General features: G+C 35.8%; 1 protein-coding gene across 2 annotated transcripts; it reads right to left on the bottom strand.

Moving 5' to 3' along the window:
* Positions 1–1,212: 1,212 nt before the first annotated feature.
* LOC129277868 (U4/U6 small nuclear ribonucleoprotein Prp4-like) lies at positions 1,213–26,795 on the bottom strand. 2 transcript variants are annotated; one of them, XM_064109975.1, is made up of 15 exons: positions 26,707–26,795; positions 17,518–17,686; positions 16,275–16,351; positions 15,988–16,060; positions 15,169–15,299; positions 13,877–13,959; positions 12,071–12,164; positions 11,491–11,585; positions 10,863–11,045; positions 10,254–10,343; positions 9,390–9,512; positions 8,624–8,731; positions 3,723–3,841; positions 3,350–3,399; positions 1,213–2,648 (listed from the first exon to the last, which is right to left on the bottom strand). In XM_064109975.1, the coding sequence occupies exons 2-15, from the start codon at positions 17,654–17,656 to the stop codon at positions 2,505–2,507; spliced, it is 1,509 nt and encodes a 502-aa protein (XP_063966045.1). In that variant the 5' UTR covers positions 17,657–17,686; positions 26,707–26,795; the 3' UTR covers positions 1,213–2,504. The 2 variants fall into 2 exon arrangements, with proteins under 2 accessions (XP_063966045.1, XP_063966046.1); XM_064109976.1 differs by having other exon boundaries at positions 26,652–26,773.
* Positions 26,796–26,829: the final 34 nt, after the last annotated feature.

The raw sequence follows: 26,829 nt of genomic DNA, 5'->3' as shown, positions 1-26,829 counted from the left end.
CCATATCGACGAGCTTAGATTACTGCTAAATGCACCACATTTTATGTCTATTTAATGCTTCTCCGGCCACACAGCCGTAACGGTTGCGCGAATTGCGATTGAAGCAGAAAGGCAATTACTGATAACTTAAAAAGGTCAAATAGGAAATGATTCGAAGTCAATCTCATTTTATACTTACAGTTTATAGATTTATTCACATCGATAAATTAACTCCATAATTTCCAATGTTTAGATCGCTACATCCTTAGAAAGTGCGTTTAATTTTGTGAATGCGTGTTGTTTCTTATGTCAATGACCGACTCAGACTATGCATCTACGGACCGCATGCGTAGCCCTTTGAGCTTGCGCCGCGTCACGCCCTTACAAAATCCAAAGATTGTTCCGACTTTAGACGAGATTAAATTAAATTTCGATCGAATTTTGATATTATTTTTGACAAAATAAGTGACAATATCAACTGAAATTCGTAACATCTAAATTACATTGCCCAACCCAGTAACCCACGATACCCCTCTCCCCTCACCTGTTTACTACCATTTTAAAGACGTAAATAATGTGAGCAATGCGATACGCAAATGCGAGGTAAACATCTTCGCGCTTCCCACAAAAGAGATTGGCATGTTGCATTTGGGCCTCGAGTCGAGGTCGTATCATATATAGCGTAGTAGTGAGTGAGTCAAAGAAATCCCGGGAAGAAATCGTGGGCGAAATAATCGACAAGTTTATTTTTAGAATCTGAAAAGCAGATTGTTTTTTTAAATATAGTATTCAGTTTTTGTGTAGATCTAGGCCTGTTTTACAGTTGTCGGCCACGGTTGTCGGGGAAGTTCACGGTTGGCGGATTTGCCCTGAAAATTTTCAGGGTTGTCGGCGCCCGCCAACCGTGAGGCGTAGTAGCGAGAACGTTGGTTGCGACTGCTTACAGCCGTTGCGATTCTGTGCAACAAATATTGTGATCAAATCATCGCAAAGAATCGCACAAGCGATTGTGAAATCCCCTTGACTTGTTCATAAAATCCACTTTTCTTGTCTCCATTGGGCAGACTCTATACAGGATTCCCTGTGCTTTGTGTTAATTGCAGTTGTAAATTTCATCCACCTTATTACTTCATTCCATCCATGTTTATAATACCTCACTGACACCAACGACACAGTTTAATGTTTGGAGTATTTCTCACGATGGTAAATTACAAATACACAGAGGAGACTAGGTTTTGAATCTCACCAGTACTCTACGAAGCACTAGCTCTTTCTTTTATTATGTAAAAAAATCACATCTTTGTACAAAAGAGAATAAAATTTACATTTTACTGAATGCTTAGGATTATTGTATCTTCCTGTTTTGACTTGGTTTGAGAGAGATGAGTTTGTCTAAAAACAGGTCAAGATAAGAATACAAGAAATTGTATTCTTGAGAGAATATAATAAGCATGGATCTACATGAGGATGGAATTCAACATTCTGTTTTGGGAACTTTTGAAGTCCACATGAATTTCAACAAAGTTTTTTTAAAGTCTTACTGCCTGAATTTTGGCCACAGCAGACATCTGAAACAAGCATATTTTAGCTTTGACGTTGATGTCGTCATTTAAACAGACTTTTGGGGTGGTATTCTGCAAATTGTCTTGTCTTGTATTTTCTGTGATCTCCGCAAGATAACATTTTGTCCACCAAACACTTATTCTACATGAACCGATCTACCAATAGAGAAGTGCCTCTCCTGTAAAAAAAACATGTAGCGCATTATTGACTGTAGGCTTAATTTCTTTTGCCCCCTTGACGCTTATGATTTTTACGCTTCTATGCCGACATAACATGGAGATTCTTCCTGGGGCATCTCCAAAACAATTCATCTTTAATGCGATCATTAAATTGGTAAAAAATCTGCAAATCTATCTTTGTAATATCTTTGGAATGTCTCCTCTTGTAAAACAGGATGTTCTTCCGAAATCCAGCAATAAATACTTCTTGTTGACCAATAAAAGTTGCACTCAACATTGAAATACAACAGCCATCAAATTATTGTAAATTTACTTGTAGTTGCTAAGGCAATTAAAACATAAATAGGAGATGAGACAATTTCATAATTCAGCCCTGGGGCCCGTTTCATAAAGGGCTTACAACTGATGTAACTTTGCCATTATGGCAACTACCATGGTAACCTTGATTCTGAATGGCTGATGAGCCCTGTTACCATGGTATATGTAGTTGCCAATAATGGCAAAGTTACAACAGTCCTTTATGAAACAGGCTCCTGGTCTTTGTCTTAATTGTAGTGAGCGATTAATATTTACGTAAATTTCCAGTGCGAAGGAGTAATCGTATTTGACAAGTGTCTCAAAACCTCTCCGTTACAAAAAAGGACCACATCAAATATCCATGATTTGAAGAAAGGGAAAATTTTTCACCTTTTGGGTCCTTGTGAGCATGTTTTTATATAAATTTGTCTCCAGTGTCCAGTGTGAAAGTAGAAATAAGAAAAGAAAAATCCCACTTTATTTCATTCACTCGGGAGCCCACAACTTGAATGTCCTGTCAAACGACGATGTGGCAATGTATTTCTCATTAGGTGACAGGTCAACGGACATGACCTTCCCATCATGCCCTGCCAGAGTGTTGAGAGGCGACCATCCTGGATGTGCCCAAACCTGTGAATATGGGAGAAGTTGGAGAACAATAAAGTGTTTTTCAATATGAATGTACAAGCATCCCAAGAAAGTCAAGAGGCATATCAAAATTGTCCCTGAAATATCCTTTAGAACTCAGTGACATATCTGTAGAGAGTTATGGTCCAATGGATTAGTTTCTGGACTTAAAAAGAGGGACGTGGTTTCAAATCTCGGCCATGGCATAATTTCCTTCAGCAAGAAATTGATCACACTGCTGCACTTGACCCAGGTGAGGTAAATGGGTACCCGGCAGGATTGCTTCCTTGAATGCACCGAGCGCCGCTGATGAAGTGGTAGCTCAAACTACAGCGGGTAATATAAGTTGGGGTTTGTATCCTCTGGCAAAAAGCGCTTTAAAAATCCAGCTATCACTATTGTTGTTATTATCTGAGAAAACATTGTGCTGGGGCAAGCACTAACATTACATTCCTTCCAAAATAAAACCCTGAAAATGCTCTGTCTGTCTATACCATTTGTTCCCCTAATGCGGCACACCGACCAAATGCCCCCTTCGCCTCCCATCAATCTACTAAACAAACAAGATAGCTTTGACAATGACAGCAAACTTATTTGGGGGATGATTGATGGATAAAAGTACCTTTAGCACATGATCAAAATTTATCAAGTTGTGTGCCAATATACACAAGTGATCTATTACAAGATTCAGTGTACAATCTTACCTTTGCTGTGCCATCATATGAACAGGTGATGAGATAATCCCCAGAAGTTCCTGAAAAATAGTTTCAAAATAACATACAAAGTTATCTGCCAGTCTGAATTGAATTTGGAAAAAGAAAATGTTTCTCACAGTACCTAAATTTTCTTAGGCCACTATTTTATATATTCTTGATGCTGAATTCACATGTACTATGGAAATGTGGCAGCAAAAACTACATGAACTTCTACATAACTTCAGCATCTGGCCATATCAGCACTTCATCGGGATATCTATTGTAATTATGAAAATGTATACACATTCAATAATTCTACAGACACACATAAAAAAACAGCTTTCTAGTAGATTCAGTTCACTTAAAGTGATTCCTAAATTACCTTGGAATTTGAGTCCTGTTATGATATTTTGATGAGCTGGAATGGTGTAAAGTACTTTCCTCTGTCTCATGTCCCAAATCTTAGCTGTGTTATCTTCGCTACCAGTAGCAAGCTGATAGCTGAAAGAATATAAGATATATAGATAGATAGATCATATTTGTGACCAATGACCACTCACCACAAAAACAACTACCAAATACGCATTGTGTGATTCTCTAAAACTGTGTGACTCTACAAACTTAACTAATATTTGAAGTTAACTGTCATTAGCTCTCATTAAATGTCATTCCATAAAATATATCTACTGAGAATATCTGAGAAAATGATATTACTGCTGAAGCAAAAAATACTTTGTAAAGAATGAAAAACATTCCACAGGTGAATGAGATGACAAAAAATGGCTGCTTAGTGCTATAATACTTTAGAGAGTTTGCTCTTTCACTAGGTGCAGTGGCTTTACGTTACAAAACAGAGAGCTGAAATTTTGACAGGATACCACTTGGATTCTGTAGTCATGAAAACAAAAATGTGATTTTCCCCAAATTTGTGTTACGAAGAACCAGGTCTTGTCATCTGAGAACTAATTGACAATTTTTATTTTCTGGTAATACCAAACCCAATCTTGTGCAATTACACGAATACAAAGTTTTTTTTACTTTTATTTTTTTTTATTTTTTAATGGAAATTGTCGGGACCTTATATTGACCAGAATTGAAATTAATTGATTTTAATCAGTAAAATGAAAAATAATGTACATTTATGAATTTTGGCAAAAAAAACTATTTGCATTGGATTTGTACACAAATTCAAATTTTTGAGCAATTTTGGATCTGCATGCACTTATGAAATGTTGCCTAATTTCGGAACCACATACCCTAGGGTTGCAATTTTGGTCTCAAAAGTTGCATGAGACTTGAGAGTAAACAGTCAGCGAGTGACGCGGTCAAAAAAATTTGCGCGGCGAATTTATCGCGAAAATTGTTGAGGGGGGGCTGAATCAGCCCCCCCCCCCAGTCTTTTTAGGGTTAAACAACACTTCTATGGAATGCTGGGCTCATAATACTTGTTCCATATCCATGGCAATTATAATACAGCAATTAAATTATTAAAGGACAAGTCCACCCCAACAAAAAATTGATTTGGATAAAAAGATAAAAATCCAACAAGCATAACATTGAAAATTTCATCCAAAATCGGATGTAAGAAAGTTATGACATTTCAAAGTTTCGCTTAATTTCACAAAACAGTTATATGCACATCCTGGCTGGTATGCAAATGAGGAGACTAAGACGTCATACACTCACTATTTCTTTTGTATTTTATTACATTAAATATTCTAATTTTCTCCTCATTTTCAAGTGATACAACGATTAATTCCTCCCTGAACATGTGGAATTAGCATTGTTTAATACTATATGGTTCAGTCAAGTTGGTCCTTATTGTCAAATCTATAAAAAATGAAATATTGTATAATGCAAACAATAAACACAAAAGAAATAGTGAGTGATGGACATCATCGACTGACTCACCTAGTAGTGCATATCACTGTTTTGTGAAAAATAAGCAAAACTTTAAAATGTCATAACTTTCTTATTTTACATCCGATTTTTATGAAATTTTCAGCACTATGCTAGTTTGATTTTTCTCTATTTATTCAAGTCAGCATTTTCCTGGGGTGGACTTGACCTTTAAGTTCTTTTTTGATATTCCTATTCTTCCCATTTCATGAATTATTAATTTTCTAACATTGCATTTTTTTTGCATCAGGATAAGAATAAAATTTAATTGGTTAATGGGTTGACACCTGGCACTCCATAAACTTGTGGTCTAATTTAAACCAGGATTAACTATAAACCATGGTTATAAATACCACCCATGGCATAATGTCCAAGATGGATAAAATCAGTTGAATTGCCACATAGTCCAATCCTACTTTGCTTTATTTATCTATTTATTTATTTATTATCAATTCGGCAATTACAATATATATACAATAATGATTTAACAATATATTAATAAAAACAGAACTGTGGGTAGGAACATATAGCTTAGCTGCCTGGTTTGACAAAAGCTAACTTGATAACTGTGACCTGAGGGTCTCCCTCCCCGACCAAGCTACATGTAAACAGGACTGGTCTGTAATGATGATAATTAATAGAACATCAAAAAGAAGATAAGTACACAATATCATAATGACTTGAGAAAATTGGTAGTATACAATAAGACCAGTCGATATGCTTATATTTCTACTAGTGCTGCCACCAAACGGATATCCGAACGGTTTCCGCCCGCATGGACGGATAACGGTTTTCATTTTTCGGGTTCGGGTATCCGTGGACACTGATTCACCACTTTCCTGTCACAAAAACTCATTAAATTTAGTAAGACTCACCAATAAAATTTATAAGTTTTAGTCGCCAATATAATCACCAATATCAATTAATCTTCTTCGGTAATATATTCCCGCCGAAAACCATCGTTTTTATATCAGTTTTGAAACATGACCTTATATAAGTTTTGGAGCATGACCGTCCGTGAATGGAGTAAAGTTCCATTCTGACAACAATGGCGATTTTACTATGGTGTCGCTTAAGATCGTTTTTCTTTCCCGTCTTATGTTTTGATGATTTCAAATGCGTAACTCATCGTATATTTTCTTACCTCGACTTTCAATGCGAGTGAAGAATGAAGATAATTTGAAACCATTTAAGCGTCAAATAAATGTTGATCGGGTTACTCGGGTGTGTCATGTTGTTTCTTGTTATTTATTCATCAAATGCAAAATGAATTCTACTTTTTCTCACAGCAACTTTGGTTACCAATGAAGATGATTATTTTTGAAACTATGAAAAGTTGAAAACGTCGAATGAATGTTGATTGCGTGTGTCATGTTGTTTCTTGTAATTTATTCATCAAATGCAAAATGAATTCTACTTTTTCTCACAGCAACTTTGGTTACAAATGAAGATTATTATTTTTGAAACTATGAAAAGTTGAAAACGTCGAATAAATGTTGATTGCGTGTGTCATGTTGTTTTTGTGATTTATTCATCATATACAAAATGAATTCTACTTTTTCTCACGGCAACTTTTGTTACAAATGAAGATGATTATTTTTGAAACTATGAAAACGTCGAATGAATGTTGGCTGCATGTGTCATGTTGTTTTTTGTAATTTATTTAAATTGAAATGCGTAACGACATATTCATTTTCAGTACTTTTTTCTCACATCAACTTTCGATATGAATGAAGAATGAAGATAATTTTGAAATCATGTAAACGTCAAATACATGTTGATTGGCTGTTTTATTTTGTTTCTTTTGATTTATTTATCAAATCCGAAATAATGAATCATCCCTTTTCTTTCTTGAACTGTCATTAATAATGATTAATGACAGTTCAAGAAATGATTAATTAGAATGAAACTGTCCATTATCTAGATGTCAATTGTATTTGTGTTATTGCAAATTTTAAATTGTTCACGTATGTTTATATTTTGATAACTTGTTCGTAGAAACTTATATCAGGATCAAAACTTCATATTTTATTCTGGTAGAAATATTGCTCGCTAGCAGTATGCCTGATATTCTTCTTATCACCTAAATTTCTAATTATAGGTATGTTTATAAATAAAGATGCTCGTATATGTATTGAATTTGTGTATATAACTGGTTTCTCTCCAGCGTCAGGCATTATCTGACTATAGAAACTTTCTTTTAGGATAGTTGTTTGAAAAGAATTATACCCATTGGGATGCTCGCGTGGCACTCATTAGATTTAATTCCTATCGGCTTTAAATAAGTCCCCAGAGAAGTATTATCTCCTCTCTTGTTGTTGACAAATTATTTAATATATAAATTACAAAACACACATTTTCTTTTATTTCAGTTTAAATGGCATATCCACTATAAATTTTGATATCCATCATCACGTAAACAACAATACTTCAAAGGCGGTATCGTGCCAGAAAGGTTTATGATGTGTGCCCGCCGAGTATGTGGTCGGTTGTGAATCGACGTGTTTTGCAGTAAAACTTACTGGTGATGAATGTAAGTGATTAGTTACTGTTACTGTGATTAAATCTTGTCTTGAATCTTTGTTAGAAGTGTGATTATGTTTCAGAAGTTGAGAAATGAGAAGCTTGGCTATAATTTGGGGAATGGGGAGAAACCGGACATGAAAATGAAAATATTCCAAGTACGATCCCATTTGAAGGTGTAGCGAGTGTAATGTGACCAAATATATATCGGACGATTCACTCCAGACACGTCCAGACAGGACAGCACGTGCGTGAGCTGAATGATGTAGGCCTGTCTGGTTTTAGACTTTTAGTAATAGTAGACTCACACTTACACTCGCCTCGCGGTCAAATTCATTGCATCTTATTTCATCCGATCGGAACTTAAAAATAAACACACATACTCTCGCAACCATTAAATGGGATCGTAACTAGGCCCGACTTGTATAACTCATATAATAGTCATTTACTAATAGCTTACACAGTCATACGATCTACATTTGTAGCCGTAGCCTCACGCTAACTCACATTAGTCAAATCGGATTGCAAAACAGATTCAACCCAAAATATTCAGCTTCTCGTAATTTCGTGGTTTTCAGAAATATTTTAATTAGCGCACGCTGACTCTCGCCATCATCGGATAGGTTCAAAACTCAAATATAACTGAAAATCTTAAATATAACTCAAATAAGTGCAAATGGATATTATTTTTTATATTTCAGGGTAAAATTTCGGATACCTGTACGCCGTCCGGTTTTCAGTGTCGGGTATCCGAATATTGAAATATCCATTTCAAGTCAGGCCTAATTTCTACACCAAGTAGCTATAATGAAAGAAAAATCCTTCGTGGCCATGTTGTGGAATATTGCGATGGTCACTTACCAGTTTGGTGAGAAGTTGACCGCTAGTACTGACTTGAGATGACCCTCCAAGAACATGATACATCGTCCTGTCCTCAGGTCCCATAACCTACCAAAGGCATCCATTCCACTAAAAAGAAAATGGTTAGATACACACATTACAAATGTTGTGTCCTCAGATCCCATACCCTTCATGTATCAAACCCGTCTGTTTCAATAAATAGTTGAAGTTTATAAACATATCATCTTCATCATCACCATCATCATCATCACCATCATCATCGTCACCATCACCATCATTACCATCACCATCATCATCGTCATCATCATCACCATCATCATCGTCATCATCACGACCATCACCATCATCATCATCATCATCATCATCATCATCATCATCATCATCATCACCATCACCATCACCATCATCATCGTCACCATCATCATCATCATCCCTATCACCATCATTGTCATCATCATCATCACGACCATCACCATCATTAACATCATTATCATCATCATCATCATCATACCAATCACCACCATTATCACCACCACAAATGACCATTGCTTAATAGTCTGTATTCAATAGAAGAAACTACCATTCAAAGTTCCAGAACTTGAGAGTACCACTGATAAAGTGGTAGCCAAAAACGGGGTAATAATAGTTGTGTTAGTATCCCCTGGCACAAATCCAGCGATTTTCATCATCATCCTCATCCTCCTCCTGCTCCTCATCATCATCATCAATCGTTATGAGACACCAAGTCCTAAGCTGTGATACATACCCTGTTGCACATACAGCACCATCCTTCTGAAAGTCGATGGAGTAGACTGCTTTACTGTGGCCCTCCTGGTGGAGAATCTCCTCCTGTACCTCAAGATCCCACAGTCTCCAGGAGGAGTCAAAGCTGGAGAAGAGAAGCGGAATTGCACAAGTTGGTTGGTAGAAACAACAAGATATAAAAGACTCTGTATACACAGTACAGGTCACTGAGGCAATTATTCAAGGGGAATGGGAGGAGGCCCTTGATACATGACCTGTGACCATCAAGCTCCAAACTCTTAATAAGCCAAATAGTAAATGTTAAAACCCTAAATTAAGAAAATTAGCTTATATAAAAAAATAACCCTTCCCCATCTGTGGTTAAAACATGAATAAATGAAGCTCAAATAAACAAGAATTACAATAATTTAATTTGCATCGAGTCTTTGCTGAGAGCAGATGTTGGACTGCCGGTCCTGAGAGTTTCTATGGATGGTACATCTCATGCTCCAGTGAACCTGAACAACGTTCTTTGATTCTGAATCTGTCTCTCAAATCCTTCAATATTCAACTAAGTTGATACATTTCGAAATAGTATATCATTATGAAGCTTATGATTTGTTTTAGTCAGAGAGATAGAGAAGGGAAAGAAAGGAGGGATGGGGTGGGAGAGAAAGAAAAGAAAGCATGAGAGATGAGGAAGGAGTTTATCCCCAGCCCCTGGAAAAGTTTTCCATGACCCTGGGAAAGTTTTGTTCTTTCAAATTATTAGATCCTCTATTAGATAAGATTAACGTACGTGTATTCCATTGTAAAACAGAAAAAGGTATTATGGATCATTATTGCTTAATAAATATAAGAGGAGGCAGAGTAATTCTGATCTTACCAAGCAGTACCAAGGAATCTTCCTGATGGGTGGTACTCTATTTTGCTCACCCTTGCTTCATGACCTTCTATGTTTGCAATGGGTTCATCACTGTGTTTCAAGAAAAGAATCAACAGTTGGTTATTACCTACACTGTCATCAATGGAACCAATCAAATGATTTTTTAGATTAAATACAAAATACTCTGTGTGTGAAATTATGATGATTTTATCAATGCATAATTTCAAAATCTGAAAATGAATCTTGACAAAAATATGATTATCATCCTAATATCAAAATCAACTATCACCGTCATCCTCCCCCTCCTCACCATCATCATTTTCATCACTATCATCATCATCATCATCATGATGATCATCATCACCATCATCATCACCATCACCCTCATCATCTCATCATCATCATAATCATCATCATCCTCATCATCATCCTCATCATCGTCATCTCCATCACCAACATCATCATCGTTCTCCTCCTCTTCCTCTTCTTCATCATCATACTAATCTCCATCATTTCCTTCAGCAGCAGCAGCACTATCACCACCACCAATGATCATCACATCTTCAAATTACATTTAATAATCTGTATGTATTCATTTGATGAAACTACCTTTCAAAGTTCCAGAGTTTGACCGCACCGTCTGCCGAGCAAGAAGCCATGCAGCAGGCGTTGGGGGAGAGCGAGAGGGTAGCTTGAGGGTGGAACACCACACAGCCCACATGGGCATTGTGGCCTCTCAGTGTCTTGAACAGATTGAAGTCTGGTGAAGTCCACAGCTTGATCAGACCACTCCTACAAATGACCAAGAAGAAATAGACATTATATTTCTATAAATTCTGTGACTGATATCTACCAGACCTGTCGACACAAAAGAAAGCACTGTGTACGGGAGAAAGCAGGTCTATACCGAGTAAAGAAATGCTATTTACCTTGATTTTGTTTTCATTTCATTTTTGCTATATACTTGTTATATCTACATCATATCAGGGGGGGGGGTCTATACATCACTTTAACCCCCACCCCCATCAATCCTGATGACAACGTTAATGCTTTCTGTGGAAATTTACATCCAGAAATTTTGATTGTTATTGACATGGCACAGTGGAGCCAATTTGTAAAATATTTAATCATTGCTTTAAGAGCGAAAGCATAACATGAAATGAATAATAAAAAGAGGGAATAAAGGAAAAGAGAGAGAGCTAAGTAAAAAAACAAAAAAAAAGAACAGAAAACTTACCATGAAGCTGTGGCAAGTAATCTGGAGTCAGGGCTGAACCGACAATAAGAGATAGGCCTTTGGTCTCCAACCTGACTACCTATTGCTGTTAGACTCTATCAAGACAAAGAAAACATCATTAAAAGGAAATGAAAATATATATTAGATGACGAGAAAGTATTATACACAGCACATGTGAATCCACTTCAATACAAAAAAAAATGCACAATGGATCATTAAAAGGTCATGTGGTCTAGTGGTTAGAGCATTGATTCATGATTTGAGATTATGGGTTTGAATTGCTGCTTAGCCATTATCTCTACTTTAACCCCCCCCCCCCTCACAAAGGCCTGAGAGTAGACTACCTGACAGTAATTAATGTCATCTACAAGGTCAGCCACTATGCTTAATTAACTTTTAATAATTAAATTCTAAAAGTTTCCGATGTGATTGGTTTTATACAAGCTCGGCGTTGATATGTGGCGGAAAGCTACTCTGCCAAGTTCTGGAAGAGTCTTCAACAGTAACAGAAAATTCATATTCTGAGGAAGTTCAAAGGAAAACAGAAATATGTTATTTAGAATCATTTTGTAGTACTTACTCTGGCTTTTCTGTGTAATTCTTGTCTCCTTGCGTTTGACTGAGATTCCGGAATCCTCATGGTTTCTGCTGCTTCCTGTAACCTCTTATCAGCTCTGTCCCAGAGGAATAAAAACATGATTTTTTTTTCAGTACATATATTTATTTATTGTCCATCAAATAGAAATTTGTACCCCTTAAATGTGAAATACATCGGCATGATAACAGATCATGAAAAACAACCAACAATCATGAACATTATGCTTCAAATACAAAACAATTTCAAGGAATACAAAACTTCAATAATGCATAAATTCTGAAAAGATATTTATGAGAAGTATGGTAAATATCATAAAAAAAAAAACTTACAATTTGTTTGATTGCAACCATGGGGATAATTATATACAGTGAGAAGGACCTCAAACCAATTTAAAATGGTAAACCTTATTTTTTAAAACGAAAACAATATAGACAGGGGTTCATTAACTCACTTGTCTTTAAAATTCTCTGAATAAAATTGCTGCATTTAAGCCAGGTATTTAGGTAAATGGGGATCTGACATGAACAAATATACTTCTAAAAGGGGAAGATCGGACAGTACATAGACCGCTCAATGAAACGCTCGGGAAGAGCGCCCTACAGCGTTGAGTAAGTAACCTCTTTTTACCTTTGCATATCGCGATATGGTTGTGTACAAAACATGTGAGAGAAATTGTTTTCCCTTAAATTAGAGATGAATATATTTCAGAGGTTTCTGGGTAATAAAAGACAGAATTATTCTCATGCGCCGCCCTTGTGCCCTCTCCGAAATCCCCTCTCATTTTCCCCCATATGTTTTATACACAGCAGCGCACTGATGTGTGAAGGTTTGCTTACTTAGCGCTAGTGGGTGCCCTTCCCCATTAAGATTTATCAAGCGTTTCAAAAAAATCGCCAAAGTGTCCGATCTTCCCCTTGTAGTATCTTTGACGTGAATTATTCTTTGAATAGAAGAGCAGGTAATAACCCTGCTATTTCCTAGATAAAAAATGCTGCATTGTGGTAGAATTATTATAGACTGCTGACAAAGTAAGTTTTAGGCACTGAATAGGCAAATACACTGATAATTATGACTTTTATTTCATAAAGAGAAAAAAAAATGCTCGGGTACCATAGAAGCATGGCTGTTCCAAGCAGAAATTTTCCATCACTAGAAAATTCTTGGATTAATCATTTTCCATGACTTTCCAGAAAAAACAAACAAATAATATCATTAATAAATAAAACCCTCCAGTGATCAAATTAAGTTTATGCATCTTAGATAATGGTAGTGAGATAGAACGCATATGAAACACAGTGTTACTTTGTAAATATACATGTGCTGTGTATATATATAAGTAGGGTTCCCAGCTTTTCAAGAAAACAAAATTGCCTGATTTTTCCCTGATGAAGTTTTAAAATTCCCTGATAATTATTTGAACCAATTCCCAGTTTCGCATGTTTTCTAAGTTGTTGCAGTGAATTACATGTATTTTCATTATAAAAACAATAGTGTAAAACTAATTAGTACCACCATAACCAGTCATTCAATGGATATTGTTTTGATATGCAAACAAAAATATAACCGAGTCTGACTGACAACCGTGCTTTCAACTTTTGGGCTGATAAACATTCCCTGAGTTTTCTCTCATTTGAGGCATTTTCCCCTGATTTTCTTTTATCAAATTCCCTGATTTTTTCCAGACTGGAAAAAAGTAAAACAATTTTCCCTGATTTCCCTGATGGGCTGGGAACCCTGGAATAATATTTGAGAATATTATTCAAATGAAGACAAATGAAGTTTATTCACCTTGGTAAAGAATACTCAGCAATCCACAGTCTGGCATTTTTCAGACTCGCAGGACCCTCATGATACCACGTAGTTTGCTTTTCCTATAAAAATGAAAAATTATTTACAGTTAAAGGACAAGTCCACCCCAAAAAAAAATTGATTTGAAAAAAGGGAGAAAAATCCAACAAGCAAAAAACTGAAAATTTCATCAAAATCGGATGTAAAATAAGAAAGTTATGACATTTTAAAGTTTCGCTTAATTTCACAAAACAGTTATATGCACACCCTGGTCGGTGTGCAAATTGGCAGACTGATGACGTCACCCACTCAATATTTCTTTTGTATTTTATTATATGAAATATTCTAATTTTCTCCTCCTTGCCAAGTGCAACAAAGTTTTATTTCTCCCTGAACATGTGCAATTACCATTATTTTAACAGTTTATGGTTAAGTTAAGTTGGTCCTTATTGCAAAATCTGTAAAATTTGAAATATTGTATTAATTATTCAAACAATAAAAAACAAAAGAAATAGTGAGTGATGGACATCATCGACTCTCTCATTTGCATATCGCTGAGTTGCGCATTGAACTGTTTTGTGAAAAATAAGCGAAACTTAAAAATGTAATAACTTTCTTATTTTACATGTGATTTCGACGAAATTTGTAGCGTTATGTTTCTTTGATTTTTCTCTATCGATTCAAATCAACAATTTTCTGGGGTGGACTTGACCTTTAATGTAGTTCAATTCAAGTTGATTCTCTTATTTAATTCCAATAAAACATAACATCTATCATACAATCGCATGAACACTTAATTAAACTTGAGCAATTAAAGATTAAATATCATACATACAATATAAGATTAAAAAAGAGCACATCAGTATTGGAATAGGTTGGTCATAAAAAACCACATGGAATTGTCTAGATAAGATTGAGAGAGATGCCACAAAATGTATGAATGATAAAGCTCATATTTCTTATACTTCGAATGTGTTAATTCAAAGTGGGAAAAAGACTTAACTGAAGATTTTTAAAGGTCAAGTCCACCCTAGGATCAAGCGGATTTGAATCAATAAGGAAAAAACAAAAGCATGAGACTGACAATGCAAAGTAAAATAATAGAGAGATCATTGAGGACATTGTAACATTGTACATATTTTCAAAGTTCCACAACAAGTGTGATATGAAACATAATCCAAAGGCCTCAGATGAATGCCATGCCAATACAAAGCCAAGAATTTAGCCCAAGAGTTTCAAATTTGAAAGGCATTGAATCCCATTTAAATTAAACAAAACCTCACACTTCTTACCGCTTGATCAGCTTTGGCCTTCTCTTTGCTGGCTTTCTTGGCTTGTTTGTCTTGGTCGGCCATCTCCCCGAGAGCAGCAAGGAGATGACGAAGCCTCTCTCGTCTCTCAGCCGGGCCTTCCCCAAATATACCTAATAAAAATACACAAGCCCACACATGCAAATAAATACATCTCATTAAGAAATGAAATTGTTTTACAATTAGGAGCACTTCTTTAAGGTCAAGTCCACCCCAGAAAAATGTTGATTTGAATAAATAGAGAAAAATCAAACTAGCTTAACGCTGAAAATATAACTAAAATCGGATGTAAAATAAGAAAGTCATGACATTTTAAAGTTTTTTTATTTTGTTTTATAAACTCGAATATTTTATATATTTTATATAATAAAATACAAAAGAAATAGTGAGTGGGTGACATCATCAGTCTCCCCATTTGCATACCTACCAGGATGTGCATATACAACTGTTATGTGAAATTAAGCGAAACTTTAAAATATTTAACATCCAATTTTGATGAAATTTTCAGTGTTATGATTGTTGGATTTTTCGCTTTTTATTCAAATCAACTTTTTGTTGGGGTGGACTTGTCCTGTAACAAAGAATGCAACTTTTTTGTTCAAAATATACATCATGGCACATGTATTATTCAGAGGCCATAGAAGTTCCAAAATATCATTCAAAATATTTGCAAACAGCAATTCGATTAACATCATAATCTCAAAATCAAATTCATATACAATAGTTGTACTCCAAACAAAGTAAAGCATAAGCATATCAAGTTTACTCACACAAGTTATTATTCAGATAAAAGTTACTTACAAATAGGTTCTCCATATTTCCTCAGTTGTGCCTTTACTTCAGAATCATCTGTTGAAACTGTGATTTGTCTTGCCTGAATTGAAGAATGAAATCAGAATAAATCAAGATTTAAAAAAATCTCTTTACAAAAGAAACAAACTTCTAAGTGACCACCCACCGCAAAATGTAAAAGTCTGAAGAAATACATTTTGGGAATGCAGGTACAGTTTGAAAAAAGCAGTTCCTACATTTTAGAATATTAATATAATTAGTTAAAATTTGAATAACATAAAGTAGAATACACAAACCTTTCTCCTTCTTTCAAATTCTGCCAATAATTCTTTTCTTCTTTCACTGATGTGTTCTTCCATATCAAATGTTTCACCTGCAAATAAAAACAACAAGACAGTTTGATTGCTATCATATTATCAATAATGCATTGCTATTTGTTCAAGATAAAATGAAATGTTTAACAAGTGGAATGCCTCTGGCCGTCTCACCTGCATCACGCGATTCAATATAGCAGCAGTGCTGATTTTGAAAACTACTATAACTCGCACAAGATGTTCAGTGATACTTGGTTACTCTTATTTCCACGTTTTATGAACTAGACCAATACACTTATAGAGATATGATGGCAATTCAACAAATACCCCCAACGTGGCCAAAGTTCTTTGACCTTACATGACCTTTGACCTTGATCATGTGACCTGAAACTCGCACAGGATGTTCAGTGATACTTGATTACTATTATGTCCAAGTTTTATGAACTAGACCAACACACTTTCAAATTTATGGCTGTAATTCAACAAATACCCCAATTTGGCCAAAGTTCATTGACCCTAAATGACCTTTGACCTTGATCATGTGACCTGAAACTTGCACAGGATGTTCAGTGATACTTGATTAACCTTATGTCCAAGTTTTATGAACTAGACCAACACACTTTCAAATTTATGGCTGTAATTCAACAAATACCCCAATTCGGCCAAAGTTCATTGACCCTAAATGACCTTTGACCTTAGTCATGTGATGTGAAACTCATGCAGGATGTTCAGTGATACTTGATTAACATTATGTATAAGTTTCATGAACTAGGTCCATATATTTTCTAAGTTATGATGACATTTCAAAAACTTAACCTTAGGTTAAGATTTTGATGTTGATTCCCCCAACATGGTCTAAGTTCATTGACCCTAAATGACCTTTGACCTTGGTCATGTGACATGAAACTCAGGCAGGATGTTCAGTAATACTTGATTAACCTTATGGCCAAGTTTCATGAACTAGGTCCATATACTTTCTAAGTTATGCTGTCATTTCAAAAACTTAACCTCAGGTTAAGATTTGGTGTTGACGCCGCCGCCGCCGTCGCCGCCGCCGTCGGAAAAGCGGCGCCTATAGTCTCACTCTGCTATGCAGGTGAGACAAAAACCCAGGCTTTAGGTCAATTTGATCAATAGGAACTTTTTTTCATATGTTTCTCCCACTTCTTCAATCTAAGCCAAGCTCACTGCAAGTGAATGTATTCTGCGTACAGTCATAACTCACCACTGGAGAGGTTAATATTGCCTGCCTCGAGACCCATGTTGATAGCATCAGAGGCATCAGGTTTCTTGAGATGCTCCTCCAGGGAACCATAGTGGACCCTTGGTTTCTTCAAGGCAGGTCCTCCATCCTCCTCAGACATCTTGGATCGGCTTCCTAGACCTACGGTTCACTGATAATATTATGATTTAAAAGAAATACAAATTATTCAATGTAGACTTGCATCGTGGGCGCGTCATGGTCTAGTGGTTCTGACTCTTGCCTTTCAATCAGAGGGTCGTGGGTTCGAATCCTAGCCATGGCGTGTTTTCCTTCAGCAAGAAATTTATCCACACTGTGCTGCACTCGAACCAGGTGAGGTGAATGGGTACCCGGCAGGATTATTTCCTTGAATGCACTGAGCGCCGGTGATGGTAGCTCGAGCTAAAGCCGGGGTAATAATAGCAGGCTTAGCAGCGCTTTGTATCCTCAGGCAAAAAGTGCTTTATAAATCCAGCTATTATTATTATGATCTTGAATGACCGTATCAATCATTAAACAGAAATTTTAAAGGACTTTACATTTCATTTAAAATATAAACAATGGAATAATCATAAAAATTAATTCATCATTAGGTTAATTCCATCATTATTTGAATATTGAATTCAATTGATTATGATGTTGGTGTTACAGGTATTATTGCACGCAATAAGAGAGAGAAAACACTATAACTTCGGTGAGGAAGAGTCTAGCAAAGTCGCTCACTTCTTTTCCACACAAGAGGGCGGTAAGTTCATGCCAATTATCGCATGCCAAAGGATTTTATGTGCGCAAAGCTGACTAAACAGCAGATTGCAATAAAAAATTGCAATCTGCTGAGTTGAAAACTGAAGGGAAAGATGAAGAAGAATATAGATATACTTGCCCTTTTCTACATTGGTGAGTCAAACTCTGTTTTTTCATTTTACATGGTGATACATTTCAAGATTTTATGAAATAATTTTGTGAAATTTTTTTTAAAACCAAAAATCTTGCACAAAAAATTAAAGCTTAAGCCTTAACATGACAAAAGTACCAGAATCCTGGGCAGGTGAAGTTAGAGTAACCTGCCTGAAATTTGAAATGTTTAGCTTTTCTGCAATATTTTTTGTTATAAAATCTCTTTTCCAAAACTGCAAAATGAAATTTGCATCAATGTTCATTTAATATATATGTCTATTTTTTATTGCAATGTTTATTTTCAACTTCTATCCATGTCAAATGAGGGCATATACTGAATTCTGGGTGCGTTACTCCTAGTCGCCTAGCTCTTTAATTTAAACTAAGTTTAATTTATCATTACATTCATGTACATTAGACTATAAGTTAGGCCTAGGAATTATCCACCCATGGGTGCATTATATGCCACTGTGCACAGGAAAATCGCAGCATGCCCATGCCCCCCTTTGAGAAGCACAATTGAAATTTGTAATTTAAAAATGCCGTTAAAACACAAGTGTGCCTTCCCCCCTTTTGAAAGTGAGGACTTTTTTTTTTGCCTGTCAAATTTTTTGTGGACGAAATGCCTACTTCATTTTTGGTTGAAAACCCTTTTCTTTTTTTTTGCTTGTCAAATTTTTGAAAAATCCTGGATCCGCCCCTGGTGTCAAGATTCTATATTTGAAAAGAGACATACCCATTCCATCCCTGATATTATCCATTTGCTGTAAAACAAATATTTGAACAGGGGGCTAACATACAATTTTTTGTACTCCTGAGACGCCCTCGAAATGCACCTCGAGCGGGCTTGTCAGGATAACGTGCTGTACAGGGCAGGAGAGGTGGTCTTGCATGATTTCCTAAGAACTTTTCTTTTCTCTCTTTCCTTTATTTTTCTAACTGATATAGATTCAACAAAGAAATTATTCTGTTAAAAAAAAAAAAAGGAAAGCAAATTTACAAGGCAACAATAGTCAAAACTGACTACAGTAGTTTGCCTATTCAAAATAACAAGAACATAACAACAACAACCCCCTTTGTCTCCTTTGGCTTCAAAGTTGATGATTGCACATGACTTGCAATTGTATACATGCACACCATGCACACACACATGCCACGTGCAGATTCTCCAGCTCTTATACATGTTCTACCAGTGACCACTGCACCTAGAGACACACAGAGCTCGATCCGGTCTACCCATTCATTTCATGTCACAGCAGAAGTTGAATGCGACAATTGTTATTTATTAAATTAAGGTATGTAGTGTTATTTATATTTAAAAAAAAAAAAAGGGTCAATATTAATGCCAGCTCATCCTCGCTCAAACTCTAAAAAAATTATGACTCATTAGTCCGACATCGCCTTGTGTTTAAGCTTTGAGGGCGATATGTGACACATTTGTAAAGTCAGAAAATGACCATCGCCCGAAGAAAAAACCTTCAATTCATACATCGGCGTCAAGAAAATGCCGCCTGAGAAAAAAAGATAAAGACCGAACAATAATTGATAATATTCATGAATTATGCAAACAAAAAATCACATTTAAAACACAATTTTGCTCACCCGTATTGTATTTTCAGCATCAAAATACTTTTTCGAACTCGAAAAGAAAGAAAATTGATGTTTCATTGAATAGCAATGATATGAGAAAATAAAACCTGCAAGTCAGATCTCGCGAAACTCGATATTTTCAAGGTGGCGACTTTTTCGGGGATGTACGAGTGACAAGGTCGCCTCTGTAAAATGGATTATTATGGACCTCAAAGTACACGATGTAAATTTTATCTATTTTTATTTCAAAAAAGTTTGAGTGTTTGTAGAAATTAATATTGATCTCACCAATTTAACACGGGGACGGATAATGTCTTAAACTCAAAGCGGCTGTGATAGCTAATACTAATAGGCTATGAGTATGATTGGTAGGTACAGTTCATGACAATAATAAATAATCAATTTACTTTTGAAAAAAAAGTTACCTCCTCGAGAATACCAATTTAATATTATTAATCCCTATTATTTAATATCTCCATCAATCATGTCCATTCTCTGTGAGAAAATATAAAATGTCGAGATAAGACATTGTCCAGGATATATCCTGATGCATCTTGAATAATGTCTTATCTCGACACTTTTAGACTAACGTTAGATCTATATACAGCCCCACCCATGGGTTCATATCATCTCGCGTGCGAAGGAATATCAGTCATATGCACGCGACACACACGACAAGTCAAAAAGATAGTGGGCTTTTGCCCACATAAAATATCACCAATAATCTGGTATTTCACATTCTGCTATGACACTTACCGAATCATTTAGATCCTTCCGTGACTTCTCCTTGAAGTTTTTTCTTAAAAATATGTATATTTTCTTGATCTTTAGTGAAGATTTCACGGAGATAAAATTTGGTCAGCGTAGATATAAATTTTCGCCTAAAGAGGGCGCGCGATTTATATTCATATCAAAGACACGACAAGGGAAAGATTAGGAACCTACACTATTCTACACGCAAATCGACGCAAGGCATTACGCGAAGTCCGTGAAGTGTCCAATCTTTTCATTGTATAGACTTTGGTATACCGTGACGTTCGTTAATACTGCTTGTACTGCTGGTTTCGTTCCAGGCATGTGTATTTAAAAAAAAAAAAATTATATTAGTCATCGTTTTAAATTAATTGCAACAAAAGTGTTATCATCGCCAATAGTAATCCTGAATTATGTTTTTGAAGGTAGGGTAACGCGCCCGGTATTCGGTCACTTAAGGGGAAATCGCCGGTAAAATAAATACCTACCTCATTTATTTGTAAATCCACCGACCAGGAGAAAGAAAAAATTGTCCTCTTTCAGATTATTGAACTCATTTAGAATATTGAATATTGTTGAAGAAAATATTGCCGATAGACCGAGGTGGTGTTTTCCGCCCAGTATTCGGTCACGCCGCCCAGAATTCGGTCGCGCGAAAACGCGCGATTTATCTGATGTTAACTATTCGAATTTATCTTATGCTTACTGTTTTTTATTCCTTTTATGTGATCTCAACATCTTAATTATACATTTCTAGTGTTTATTTTTTAATAAAAGCAACAATAAAACCTAATTAGTCCACTAGAAATAACAGAACAGGTGGAAGAATTGAGACTGAACGGTATTGTTTGAAATTTCGCCATGTGATGGCGTAAACTGAATATATATGTTTCATTATTCATTCTATGAAAATACATGTTTAATAATTAACTTTTGTATTTTTTCTTCCCTCTTTTACAGGCAAAACTCCTTTTGTATTATTTTACTTTGTTTATGATTTATAATTTCCTACTTTCAATCACTTGTTTTGCTTTGCGACGTTACATTTCATGTTATTTTTTTTCTGTTTTGTTTTGGTATTTACATAATCCCAACTTGCATGGTTTCTTACCTGTTTGCCGTTTTCATATTCCTATGCATGCCCCGGATGCATGCTCGTTTGTTTGGGGGTTTTGTGTTCTTATATTTTGTTTATGAATTTCGATTTCCTACTTTCAATCACTTGTTTTGCTTTTCGATGTTATGTTTATGTTGTTTTTGTGTTTTGTTTTGGTAACATTCCAACTTGCATGGTTTCATACCCGTTTGCCGTTTTCATTTTCAGATGCATGCTCGCTTGTTTGGGGTTGTTCTGTTTTTGTTTGAGGGAGTCTTTAATCATTTTGGTCTGTTTATTATTATTATTATTATTTTTTTTTTTGTTGCTTATTTGGTAATTCAGTACAGTGGGGAATCCAAGCGGGGAGCAAGGTCCGTGTACCCGTAATTCCCGTTTCTTTTTACATGATAAAAGTGTCAAATTAAGGGGGCTCATCCCTGGATCCGCTACTGAGTAGAATTTATTATTTTGGAGATTTTACTTAATGTTCATAATTTTCTAAAATCATATTTTTAATCTGCCATCCCGATAGTCCTGATAGTCATTCATGAAAATCTATCAAATAATTTGGTTTTTGTTTTTAGTCGCTCCAGTCAATCACCAAAAGATAATCAGCCACACGACCTATGTCAAATAGTAGATCAACACTAGCTCATTCAAACTATGGGCATCGGAGAAGAGGATTATCTTTTGTATTTTTTAGGGGGTGGATGCAACAATAGAGGTCCCCAATGAATATTAATCCTCTGCTCTGCTGACCATATCAATCCCCTCTCGTTAAGATTATATAAATTTTCAATCACTCAGAATTTTTAATACAACAATCCAAAACGGAATCAACCAGAAAATGGCGCAGCATCATCGTTTCAGTCAATTTCATTACAGACAAAGAGTCAAATGGGCAACATGTTATTGAAACTTCACGTCTTTGCAGTCAAGATGTTGTTTATTTTTTTTCAGTCTATGAAATGAATGGCAAGGTGAATGTAGAATTAATACAAATGGCAAATAAGTTTCATACTCTTGTCTTTCATAAATGGAAAGAAATCAATAAATCAAATACTTTGTAACAAAATTTACTGTTTGGCCATCTACGACTACGTACAATACATAAAATTGATATAAAATTAAGAATGATATGAATACAAACAATAGAATGTAAAAATAATTCTTGTACTGCAAAATAATTAGTACCAGGGCTAACAACTGCGTAGAATATATATTTTCTTTGTAATTTCTTGGATTTTATATTAGTTTATTTTTTACAATAAAATTAATGGCTCAATGATACTTATAAGATCTACGTCGGCCTCCGATATAGGGAAAACGAAGAGGAAATAAGGATTTCATATCATTCCTTTGATAAATCAAACAAAGTTTTAGGGAACATAGTGATATAAGAGGTCATTGAAGACTATCTTTAATTCACTCAATGCTAAATCTTTCTTGAATACAAGTGTGGTACGCCTTCTTGATGAAATAATTTGAATGAAGATAATGTACATAAATTAATTTCATCATAATGGCCTTAATCTATCATTCTTACACTATCCTTTTCATAATTATGCTCATTGTTTTATTGCAACTTCCTTCAATATCATCATTTACTGGTTCCATATTAAAACACAAAACTACTGCCCTCGCTATTGTCATTTCCTTTACTACATCAATGGTCCTTTAAATCCCCCAAAAATGAACGAGAAAAATTAAAAGGGAAAGAAAGACAAAATAACGACGAGACCGACAATTAATTTTGAATCATCTGCTGAAACTCTAGTCTCTTCACCCCGAATTTTGCCATCCGCTGTTCCCATGCCGCCAAATTTGCTTTTATAGAAACGGACAGGTAAGGGCTGGAACCATGCCGCGATTTTACTGGTGTCTTCCCATCGATCTGTGGAGAAACTGGTAAGGAAAATTTTTTAGAACATTTGAATTACACAGCATGATGGAAATTACCGATTGATATAATAGTTTAAGTTCAGAGTATGGTTAAGTAAATAAAAATATGTAGACCTACTTTATCCCTATGCGTTGATTTAGGTATCCCATATACCTCAGACGCCCTCCTTTTTGACATCTTGTCTACCATCCAATACTGAGTTGTCAACCTGCTGTTTGATATACTGTTAGTAAAGATTTGATATCTGTTTGAAAAGTCATTGAAAGTATGAACTCAAAGAATTTAAAATTAATATTAGACGAAAGGAACATTTTATTAATTCTATAAATCACTTTAGGCCTAACTCGGGCAACTGAATTCCAATTGAATTCACAACAGTAACTGATAATTCTAACCGAATTCGTCAACATTGTCATCCACTTTCGATTGATGTTATTAGCAATGATGACAATATTAAAAGGCCCCTTGTTTTAAATTAAAACGACCAAAAAAATTAGCTGCAGACCTCTGATATGTGAGGGACAGGCAAAATTGAGGGGCAATTTTCCAGCCTTTGATCTAGCAATGACGTCTTTTAAAATAACACTCGTGGAAGAGCCTTTTTAATTTTTTTTTCTTGGGGGGTCCATCATCCCTGGAACCGGATGTATTATTCAAATTAATAATAATATTGAAAATAACTATGATAACATTAAAAAAATAACACAGTTTAACTATTGAGGCCAAAAAGGAAATCACTAAGAATTAATCTCAATCACGTTAAAGGCAATATCAAAATGAGCCCTGGTCAAATTCGCCAACTTCGTCACCATCGTCATTCACCCGCTCATATTGCATTTTCACAGGCAATAAACATCTTTGTTTTAAGATTTTTATTAATAAAAATAATTGTAGGTATATTCTTAACTTATTTAGGCCTAACGTAGGCATATCATTTGCCCTATCATTTGAGAAAGATGTAGACTTCAACTCAATCACGCAAAGGCAATCAAAATGAGCCTTGGTCAAATTTACCAACTTCGTCACCATCGTCATTCACCTGCTCAAATTGCATTTTCATAGGCAATAAACATCTTTGATTTAAGATTTTTATTCATGAAAAATAATTTTAGATATATTCTAAACTTATTTAGGCCTAACAGAACAAAAAATGGATTAAGAGAAGTGTTTCACTTGCGAGGAGCAACGTATCTGCACGCTCTTCCCTCCTTACAAACACACCGGCAAAACACTCAATGTTGCGCGACCGAATTCTGGTCGAGCGCCCTCTCACTATAGGGGCAATGTATAAGCCCTCGCTACTCATCAGTTTCACTGCTAGTTGCATATTCGCTGCGACTGGGTGAACACACAAGTCTTCCCCTTCACACTCGTACCAAATTCACTACACCTACACACGAAGTCATGACGTCACAAGAGTTTACATGAGGCTGCGTCCGCTTAACTCAATAGCTAAGAAACCCGGAAGTAAACAAAACCCCCCCGACGCGGTCAATTTTAAGGTTAGTTTTTGGCTGTGTGCTTGTCTTAATCGACATTTTTTTTGAGGTGGGCTGGAAGTGCTGGTTTCTTGCATGATATGCCAAAGTTTTCTGGCTCATGCATTATTTTTTTTTTTTCAACAGCTGTTGAAACAGCTGTCTGACCGAATTCTGGGAGGTGACCGAATACCGGGCGCGTTACCCTATTTTATTTATTGGTGCCCATAATTAGTAAATTAATCATAAGAATTGCGCATTCAAAGAATTTAGACACAGTTATAAAATTACCGAGGAGCTGAATCAAGGTTGTGAAATTTATTAGCGCCACCAACGGGCTTCCTTGTATTTCCGTAGAAGAGACAAACGAAGTCACTTGCTAGGCCGAGGTAAGCGAAATTTGCTCTTTTTAAATGAAATGAGTTAAATATCATATGTATAATTTTGTTATGTATTGCTACTTACCGGAAAGAGCCCCGGTGCGTAGCGAGAAGGAGTTTCGGCAAATATTACTTCAGCAATGAAGCAATGTTTGCCGACTAGTTCGAAATCTACGGTCAAACACGGTCCGGTGTACGAGGTTCGTATAATATATACGAACCTCGTATTAGTTAACCCAGAGAGCTCCCGCCCGCGCAGCGGGCGGGAGCCCAGAAGCTTACCGTGTATTTTACCATTGTCACCGGACTAGGGTGATTTATGGTCTAAATATTTCTCAAAATGAATTGTGAAAACAGAAAGTATACAATTACCACGATTATATGGATGAAGGTCTAACGAGTGGCAGTTTCCTGACATCTGGGCACAGACTGGAACCTCAAAAAAACGAAAAGTTCTCTCCTTCTACCCCCGTTTCGATCGGCCATTTTTGTTAAAAATTGTAACAAAATGGCCGATCGAGACTGGGGTAGAGGAGAGAACTTTTCGTTTATTTGAGGTTCCAGTCTGTGCCCAGATGTCAGGAAACTGCCACTCGTTAGACCTTCATCCATATAATCGTGGTAATTGATTGTATACTTTCTGTTTTCACAATTCATTTTGAGAAATATTTAGACCATAAATCACCCTAGTCCGGTGACAATGGTAAAATACACGGTAAGCTTCTGGGCTCCCGCCCGCTGCGCGGGCGGGAGCTCTCTGGGTTACGTATTAGTGTGAGTGATACCGCCCCGGCCCTGCCAGATCAGATGCATTCTGCCATTTTCACCTTCTTCAATTGAACTTTTTTACCACGCAATTTTAAATACGTGGGACATACATTACGCAATTCAGAGCTGAGTCAGGTACACCACACATCCACGGCAAGACTTATTATATACTTGACATTATTCAATTGATTGAATAAAAATGAAAATTTAACATAAAAAAACAGTGAAATATTCATTTTAATACGTACATTATCAATCAATAGGGGGGAAATACGTAATACGAAATATAAGAAAGCTCCTCACGTTCGAAGTTCGTCGGTCAAAGTAGTTGAAGATAGCCACTACAAAGTTGACTGTTCGTTTATTTTGCAATTAAAGAATTTCAACAATATGTTTGGGGTTCAAATATATTAAATAAATTCAATT

The sequence above is a fragment of the Lytechinus pictus genome, chromosome 15, assembly GCF_037042905.1.
Source record: "Lytechinus pictus isolate F3 Inbred chromosome 15, Lp3.0, whole genome shotgun sequence".
Classification (NCBI taxonomy): Eukaryota; Metazoa; Echinodermata; class Echinoidea; order Temnopleuroida; family Toxopneustidae; genus Lytechinus; species Lytechinus pictus.
The sequence above is the reverse complement of the archived record's forward strand: the minus strand, read 5'-3'. Positions and strand labels throughout refer to the sequence as shown.

Coding starts and splice junctions, on each gene's coding strand:
- LOC129277868 (XM_064109975.1), bottom strand. CDS start 17,656: ATGTCTGAGGAGGATGGAGGACCTGCCTTGAAGAAACCAAGGGTCCAC. Junction 10,344..10,862: donor AAACTCTGGAACTTTGAAAG/GTAGTTTCATCA, acceptor CTTGAAACACAG/TGATGAACCCATTGCAAACA. Junction 3,400..3,722: donor AACAGGACTCAAATTCCAAG/GTAATTTAGGAA, acceptor ACTATTTTTCAG/GAACTTCTGGGGATTATCTC.